The sequence below is a fragment of the Benincasa hispida genome, chromosome 2 (genome assembly GCF_009727055.1).
Source record: "Benincasa hispida cultivar B227 chromosome 2, ASM972705v1, whole genome shotgun sequence".
In the NCBI taxonomy this organism is placed as follows: domain Eukaryota; kingdom Viridiplantae; phylum Streptophyta; class Magnoliopsida; order Cucurbitales; family Cucurbitaceae; genus Benincasa; species Benincasa hispida.
The window spans coordinates 26,738,880-26,748,059 of record NC_052350.1 but is presented as its reverse complement, the minus strand read 5'-3'; the positions used below and the strand labels follow the sequence as shown (position 1 = coordinate 26,748,059).

At 31.9% G+C, this 9,180-nt stretch overlaps 1 protein-coding gene across 2 annotated transcripts; it reads right to left on the bottom strand.

The window, feature by feature from the left end:
• Positions 1 to 518: 518 nt before the first annotated feature.
• LOC120070678 (probable lactoylglutathione lyase, chloroplastic) lies at positions 519 to 5,439 on the bottom strand. Of its 2 annotated transcripts, none has more exons than XM_039022517.1 (9): positions 4,972 to 5,439; positions 4,207 to 4,408; positions 3,985 to 4,109; positions 3,779 to 3,843; positions 2,995 to 3,207; positions 2,813 to 2,860; positions 2,517 to 2,624; positions 2,241 to 2,381; positions 519 to 899 (listed from the first exon to the last, which is right to left on the bottom strand). In XM_039022517.1, exons 1-9 carry the CDS (start codon positions 5,108 to 5,110, stop codon positions 858 to 860), a joined length of 1,083 nt encoding a protein of 360 aa, XP_038878445.1. In that variant the 5' UTR covers positions 5,111 to 5,439; the 3' UTR covers positions 519 to 857. The 2 variants fall into 2 exon arrangements, with proteins under 2 accessions (XP_038878445.1, XP_038878446.1); XM_039022518.1 differs by having other exon boundaries at positions 4,207 to 4,397; positions 4,972 to 5,103.
• Positions 5,440 to 9,180: the final 3,741 nt, after the last annotated feature.

Genomic DNA, 9,180 nt, shown 5'->3' with positions numbered 1-9,180 from the left:
TGAAGTATATTCTCTCATCAATATGTATGTTCTCAAGATCCGACAAATAAAATGTAAAAGCACAATAGTTAAATTGAAGACAGTATATGAATTAAAACTTAAAATAAAATGAAACTTAAATAGAGATAAAATTTGTATTTTAATAATTTTCTTTTTAAAGATTTCTTCACTTTCCCTTTACAAATTAATTTGTGTATAGATCTTTTTAACCTATAGATATTTTATTTAAAATTTATGAACCTGCCAAAAATTATATGACAAAAATATCATTAGACATCAAATAAATCGATATAATTTTTTAAAATTCTATATTTACAAATAAATTACTGAGCATTTTTAAAATTCCAAAATCTATAAAACAGAAAATCAAAAGTTAACAAACCTATTAAAGACTTTAGAAATTAGAGAACTTATTAAACAACCCATGGTAATTTAACTTAAATCAAGTTCCTTGTATAGTTAATATCGTAGACTGCATATATCAATCAATTCATTTAGAAGCAATCGAAGTCAATAGCTGCACAAGTGCCAACCTGACATATTTCCATTAAAGAGACATGAAACTTAAACATAATTTGGTATCAAAATTTTGTGCCAGGAATCTACTTGTCTAAATTGATAAATAAAAATTACATTGAACTCATTATAACTCATGTAGGAAGACCTTTCAAAGCCTATAAATACACAAAATCATCATATCATTATGTCAAGCCTAATACCGAACTGTCAAGACATATACAAGACAAAATTTCTATATTCAATCAGGGCAGAACTAGACGCAAGCATATAGAATTATTTTCAAGTTCAAGCTGGGACTGGATCCCTTCTTGCAGGCTGTAATCCAAACATTCTCTCACTTACTCCAACTCCTTGAGAAAATCAATGTTATCTACAAAAACCTGCACATGATAAGAGAACATATAAGAAGTCAAAATTTCAAGGCACAGCAAGATTGATTAATTTTCATTTTCGTGTGTGAGGATGTGGTGAATGATGATCAATATCATCATGATTTGAGACTTAAAAGTTAGATGATAGAAATTTTATTAGCGACATATTAGTAATTACTGAAAGAGTTTGTTGGGGTATTTGGTCATATATAGAGGGAGTGGGAGCAGAGGAAGTTTAGGCGTTGAGGACTTGAGAGATGTCTCAAGAGTCCAAGTACCCCTAAACACTTTATTTCCCTTTTGTCTTTTATATTTCAATATAGTTTGGTTCTGCTTGGGTACATATCACTAGTCGGCTGGGCTGGAGCAGTTGACAACCTCGGGATTTCGTTCTTACAAAACAGAATATAAGCGGCTATTTGAGAGAGTTGTGTAAAACAATTTTCTGTTATTTAGAATGAAGGTCAGAATGTTTTCGTAAGACTTTCTCGTGTCATAACTGAGTCTTAATAAGAAATGTCAAAAACACGAAGTACAGCGGAGAATGCAGACCAAATATGCATGACTAGATTGATTCGAATCAGGTCCAAGTTCCAACTGCTGAATATCACCAGTATCTGGGTGGTGAAATACTACTGAGTTGGAGCATCGTCTACCTTAAAGTTTCATAAAGCTCATACGCAATGTGAAATGCAATGGAACCATAACAAGGAATCTGTGTGAATACGAATTCAGCTCTACAAATGGTGAGTGCAAAGTAAATCAATCATGCATACAATAGAAACCCAAAAGCATTTATACGATCATATGAATGGAATTTGGCGTATCTTAATTAAACCCTTTGCATTGGCACGCCGTGCACTTGTATGGTCTGGAGAAGCTTACTTGTCTTATAGTTTAGGTGCTTTATCTGTTTTTGATTTTATTGCTGGTTGTTGTCTGGTTCAATAATAGTGCTTATCCGAGTGAGTTTTATGGGCCTACTGGATTAGAAGCTTCAAGCTCAAGCATTTACTTTTCTAGTTATAGACCAATGTCTTCGAGCTATTGTTGAATCCGCTCAAGGACCTACTGATTTAGGTAAATATCTAATGCATTTTCTGACCGGAGAAGTCATTTTTGGGGGAGAGACTACGTTTTAGGGATCTATGTGCTCCTTGGTTAGAACCACTAAGGGTCCTAATGGTTTGGACTTGAGTAGACTAAAAAAAGACATCCAACCTTGGCAAGAACGACGTTCTGCAGAATATATGACTCATGCCCCTTTAGGTTCTTTAAATTCCGTGGGAGGGGGGGGGCGGCGGCATAGCAACCGAAATTAATGCAGTCAATTAGGGGGTCAAGTCATACCGTCTTCCAACCATCAGGATCCAAGCATGCAGTAATTTTGGTGTTGATACCAGGTAATGGTCCAGGTTCTCGGATGACCTTCCCTCCATAGAGTTTTACCGCTTCTGCAGTTTTATAGACATCATCTGTGCCTATTGCAATCTGTTATGAGAAGAAATCATTATTTGACCCACTAGATTACAAATATTGAAAAACATAGGCACCCATCAGTTTGTTTTTTTCCCCTTTCTTCCTATCCTAGTAAAAACAAAAGGAAAATGGATTTAAATGTTAAACCTGGGCATAACCATTCCCTTTTTCATAGTCAGTAACTCCATAGTTGTAAGTCAACTCCAGTACAGAACTTTTATCTTCAGGGCCATATCCCATCATTGCTATTGTGTACTGTAAGTTACGTGTTAAATCAACAAATGTAACCGAAGTTATTTAATATACATGTGGAATACATATCAAAGCATCGGCATGAACTTGTGTAAAGACCTAAATGACAACAGAGAGTGCAGAGTCCTCTGCAATCAGAAAATCATATTGGCAATTGTAGCAAGAGAAATCTCACAGAAATACTATATTACCTTGTACTCTGGATTATCTCGTTTGCGTAGAAGTTCCATGCCAAAAGCCTAACATAGAGTGCACATGATTTGAAACCAGTATCAGACACAAATGTTCAGAGAGGAAAAAAAACAACAACTACATATGAAAAGAAAAGGACGAACATATAGACGGTTCAATATGGCATTGAGACGAATCAGACCTTCTCATAAAAACTTATGGATCGATCAAGATCACCTACACAAAGCATTACTTGACATAAAGGCTCAGGAGTAGGCCCCCTTTCCAAGAGTTCAAATTTATAACCATCTGGATCTTCAATGAATGCAATCACAGTACTGCCGCCTTTAACAGGACCAGGTTCTCTGGTAACTTTTCCACCCTTGGCCTTTATGAGTTCCACAGTCCTGGAAACCTAATAGTATAAAGTAGGAATAGAAAACCCTGATAAAAGATAGTAACTGGAAAATGATATGGAGGAATATGAGACGAAAAACACAATGTAAAGGGGGATTTATGGACACAAGTGTAAATATATTTGGTATAAATATGTACTCAAGTGTATAACGTAAAATAAAAAAAAAAAAAAAAAAAAAGATTCAATTCATTGTATAAATTTGATTAAATTCGACTTGTTTCTAAAAGAGAAGAAACAAAAGGTGGAAACAAAACGTAAAAAAAAAAATAAAAAAGAAGAAAAAGAAACGAAACAAAAAAAATAGAAAAAAGAAAAAAAAAAGTAAAAGAGAAGAAGAAAAAAAAGGAAAGAAAAGAAAAAAAATGAAAAAGAATTTATTTTTTAAAAAAGAAAAGAGTAGTATGAACAAAACAAAAAAATGCCAAACAAGAACAACAAAAGAAAAACAAAAGAAAAAATGTAAAAAGAAAATTCCGAATAATAAGAACAACAACAACAACAACAACAACAACAACAACAACAACAACAACAACAACAACAACAACAANAAAAAAAAGAATAGACTTACATCTTCAACTGCAATACCAAAATGGCCAAACCCAGTCCCAATATCATATTTGTCTACTCCATAGTCTGTGGTCAGCAGACAACCAAAATAAAAATTGACTCAATCTATCTAAATAATTCGATGGGGGATAAATATTGGCTCTGGCTTTAGTCCTCTAAACTAGCCCAAGGTTTATAATTAGAAATCATATAATAAGTGTAACTTACTGTAAGTGAGTTCAATAACAAAGTGAGCCTCTTCTGGACCGTATCCAAGAAAGGCGTTTGTATATCTCTCCTCTGGTATGTCACGTTTCCGCAGCAGCTTCATCCCCAGGCACTCGGTGTAGAATCTGCAATAAACATATTTTGTAACTGTCTTGGGGAAAAAGAAGAAGAGAAAAAAGAGTTATTGCAACGAACTTTTAGTATATTGGAAACTATACATACTTTATGGTCCTCTCCAAATCTCCAACACGATAGACAACATGAAGCAATCTCCTCTTATCCTTTTTTACCCACTCAAGAATATTTTCAGGAGCGGCTGTTGTGCTAGCCTGTGCTGCATATCCATTTACGGTCACCCGCATGGTGTTATTACACTTCAACAACTTCGAAGAGTTAAAACCAAAGAATTGTGCCTGTGGAACAGCTATATAACAACTTAAAATCATTCTCCCGAGAAATTTGTTTCTAAAATAACATAATGTTCATCATATCGTTCAGGAATCAAAGTTAGCAAATGAACGAAAAAGAAACATATATCAAACATTTAGGCTTCAAGTGAATTAAAAGTTAAAACAACTCACACATACAAAACTACTTTGAAAACCTGCATGACGGAGATATCAACTAAAAACTCTGCATTGTTAACCAGGAAATCATGCTTAAATTCTGCTACATGAATAATAAATTCTGACTCAGTTTATCAACGACTCTGCTTTTTCTATATCAGTTTAGGCTATAATGACAGTGGAAAAACACGCAGGAACAGAAGGCAACCAAATCCGCGGAGCTAAAGCAGCAATAGCTATAAATCTAATTGCGAATGTATTATGACAGCTTTAATAGAACACGACCAATTGCTAAGAAGAAGGAAAGCATTCCGGAACCGACCAATTACTCTCTCCAAATCAGAATGACACAGAAACATTGAGGAACACAAATAGAAGCGATCAAAATTAGGGCTCAGTAAAGAGAGAAGAATAGCCGCACCAAAACCGATATGAAATGAAGCCAGCCCCCGAGTCGGGGTGTAGGAAGTGAGGGAATGAGCCAAACGAGAAGCGCCAGCAAACGTGAATGACGAAATGGAAGGTCGTAATGAGGAAGCCATTGGTAATATCCTGACCATCACTCCGTTCTGTCACTTCGGCTCAATTCCAACACGAACTGTGAAATTCTGAATGAGAAACAGAATAACTCGTTGCCAACAGATTTCTCCAAACTCAATTTTTGTATCTTCTTATCTTCACCGATTATCCTACAAATTGCCGCGATTTTGAGCCTTCGTAATGAGGAGGAGGAGGAGGAGAAGAAGAAGAAGAAAGCGATGGCGAGAGATTCGAATAGCTTCTTCCACTTTCTCTATCAGCGCCATGCGAAAAGGCCTGTACCAGAAAAAGATTGCTCTCTGGCTCGCGTCCACCTGTGCATGTTCTGTTTGTTTTCTTGGATATGCTATCCCGATCTTGGATATCTTCCTCCTTTGGAGCCGACTTAAATGGCTGATATTGGGCTGGACTGCCACTCTGCCAGGATATGGGCCTCTATGTTGAAAATAGGGACAGTTGCAAGGATGACTAAACATAAATTCAAATTTGCATGCATGTCATCAACCTCTTTTATTTGCAGATATAGCAAAAAAAAAAAAAAAAAAAAAAAAAAAAAAAAAAAAAAAAAAAAAAAAAAGAATCGAACCGAAATCAATATTTAACCGTACTAATTGCCCAATAAAATAATCCCTAAATTCATTCTCATCAATTTCTCTCCTTTCCCCCTCAATCCACCGTCCATTTGAAATTGAAGGTTGATTGAATTCTGAAATTTAGTAACCCTTTTTAATAGATTGATATAGTCTCTTGAAGCACTCAAAATTCTAGTATGCTTCTTGATTGATGTATGATAGTTTTTTGGTGTACTAAAAAAACTCGATATTTTTTCTAATTAATGTCTGACAGTCTGCGATGCACTTAAAATCTTAAAGGCCAGTTACACAAATAATAATCAGATCTAAAATAATAAAAAAAAAAATGTAGAACGAAGATAAACATATTAGAGATATGGTAAAAAATTAGCACCAGATATCACTGATTGTAGCTATCAGTGATAGTTATATAGGTAAACGACTAAAAAGGCCACACGCAACCCAACATCTTGCACTCCTTCTTCCAGTTTTCTCAAATTGAAAACTATCACTAATAACTACTATCAATTGCTATCAATGATAGCTGATATCAGCTTTCAATTTAAGAAATATTAATACAATTTTAAAATAGTAACACTTGCAATATCACCTTTCAATTTACTATCAGTTTTCAATTACTATCATTAATACACTTTGATCAATTGTAATCAAATTAAAATATTAACACCTAAGGCTATCAGTGAATATCAATGATAGACTTTTATGAGTAGTTATCAACTTTTGAAAGGAAACTGTCATCTTTAAAAGATTAACACTTAAAGCTATTAGTGATAGAAGTCTATCAACAAGAGGTTTATAAGTGGCTATCTCTGATATTTACCTAACTAATCACCAATATCATTAATATCATTCATTTTATTGATATATACTTAAGTCATATAATTGATATACAGATATCACTGATAGCTATGACTATCATTGATTGCTTCAATCAGTGGCTATCATCGATAACTTTTAGTAGTAGTTATCAATAATAGACTTTCATCAAATGGAATTGACTTTATATTATCAATATCATTGATATATGGATATCACCTAAATTCTATTACTGATATCATTTATATCGTAGTTATCGATGATAGCTTCTATCATGGATAACATGCTATTAAAGATAACTTATATAATTCCTTTTTACCATAAAATAACATGTCCTCGTTGATAGCTTATGTAACTGATAACATGCTATTAGTTAACTTCTAGGCATTTACTTCTATAAGTGGATATTAATTGTTGAAAAAATCATCAAAGATTAAGCTATCAATGATAGAAAATTAGTGGCTATCACTAATAGACTTTCATTAGTGAGTATCGATTTTGAAAGACTAACACTCAAAACTATCAATAGCTATTATTGAAAAAGTTTTATCATGACTATCAATAATAGAAATCTACCGCTGATATCTACCTAAATTAATATCACTAATACATGAATATGACCGATATCTATCTAAGTTCTATCACTAATGTCACTAATAATTGTTATTATCAATACACAAATATTATGGTATACAAATATACAAATATTTCAGTTTGTGCCCTTCATTTTGAGCCATCTATGCCATTTTTTCAAGTTTATTTAGACATCATACTCTTAAAGTCCTATAAAAAGAAAAAAAAAATTATTGGTTTGTTTGATATCGTTCACATTTCTCATTTTTTGGGAAATAAACTTGTTTAATAACTATTCTCGTTTCTTATTTCAAACTTTTAAGAAATGTTTCTAAAAATGGTGCAAATTTGTGGACTAAAAAAAGTAGCTTCTTTCAAATCTGTTTTCATTTGCTATTTATATTTAATGTTTCGTCATAATAATCAAATTTGATGATTGACTTGTTTAGGTTAAGTCATTTATGAATTGGATACTTTCATATCTTGGGTACAAAACTCGGCCTCATAATTCTTATAAAAAAAGAAGCAAAAATTGGATAAAGGAAGGAAAATTTAAAAAAAAAAAAAAAAGAGAGAGAGAGATAGAAGAAGCAAAAAGTGGAGAAAGGAAAGTTTTTTTTTTTTTTTAAAAAAAGGGGGAATAAGCAAAAATCGAAGAAAAAAAAGAAAATAAGAAAATATAAAAAAAGAAGAGAAAAAATTAGAGAAAGGAAAAAAAATAAAAAAAAATAAAAAAAGAAAGGAGAAAAAATCGGAGCAAGAAAATAAAAGAAAAAAGAAGAAAAAGAAGAAGGAAAGAAGACGAAAAGGAAGAAAATAAAAAAAAATAAAAAAAAGAAGCAAAAAATGGAGAAATGAAATAAAATAAAATAAATGAAAGAAGCAAAAACTGAAGAAAAGAAATAAAATAGAATAAAGAAAGTATGCAACAAGACAAGACAATGAAGGGTGAAATTGGAAATTAGAAAAAATTAAAATGTTGAGTAGTCCATACAAATATTTGAAAATATTTTACTGGGGTGACATAATTTTATTTTATTTTTTCCTTATTTTACTATCTATTACAAATATCCAAATCTTAACATACTTGCTAATTGATGTTTGATAGTTTAATGACTTATTTGAAATTTTAGTATGTTTGTTGATTAGGGGTGTTCATGGGTTGGATTGAAAGATTTTTTAGACCCAACCCAATTGTTCGGGTTGTAAATTTCTTCAACCCAAATAACCCTTATTAAAAAATGAACCCAACCCAACCATGAAATATTTGGGTTGGGTTGGTTCGAGTTAATCGAGTCATTTATTTAAAATTTTGTTCTAAAAAGAAGCAAAACGTAAATATGTAAAAATCTAATTTAATTATTTTTATATATTGAATTAAGATTAACTACTCAATTTCAATTTATATAGTGAAAATTTTCTTTCTAAAAAGACAAAGAAACTACTTTTAAGAGTTGTTGAAGAATAAATTATTCAAAAAATATTGGAATTAAATAAAACCAAAACTAATATATGTATAAATAATTGTGTTATAAGTAACAAAAAAAAAATATATTAAAGTTAATAATAAATTCGGGTTAGTTCAGGTTGGTTTGGATTATATTAGGTGAACCCATGAACCAACCCAACCCATAAAATTTTCACTTATTTGAACCAAACCCAACCCAAACCGCACAGGTTGGAGTGGAATGGTTGGTTTTTTTGGGTCATCGGATTTTTTGAACACCCCTATTGTTGATTGGTTCCATGTAGTATGTTGATATATTAAAAATTTTAATATATTTTCTATGTACTTGTATTTTAATATGTTTGTTGATTGATGTGTAATAGCTTAGCTTGTCAATGTGCTCAAAAGTTAATATGTTTGCTTATTGATATCATATAGTTTGTTGATGAACTCAAGGTTTGATATGGTTTACTAATTGCCATTTGATAGACTATTGATTGTATTTGAAAATTTAATTTGACTGATACACAATATTGATTGATGTTAGATATACTATTGATACATTCATTTTAACTTCAAATATTTATTGATTGATGCCAGATACACTCGATATTATATCTGATATACTATTGGTATACTTGAAACATCTTGCTTATAAAAT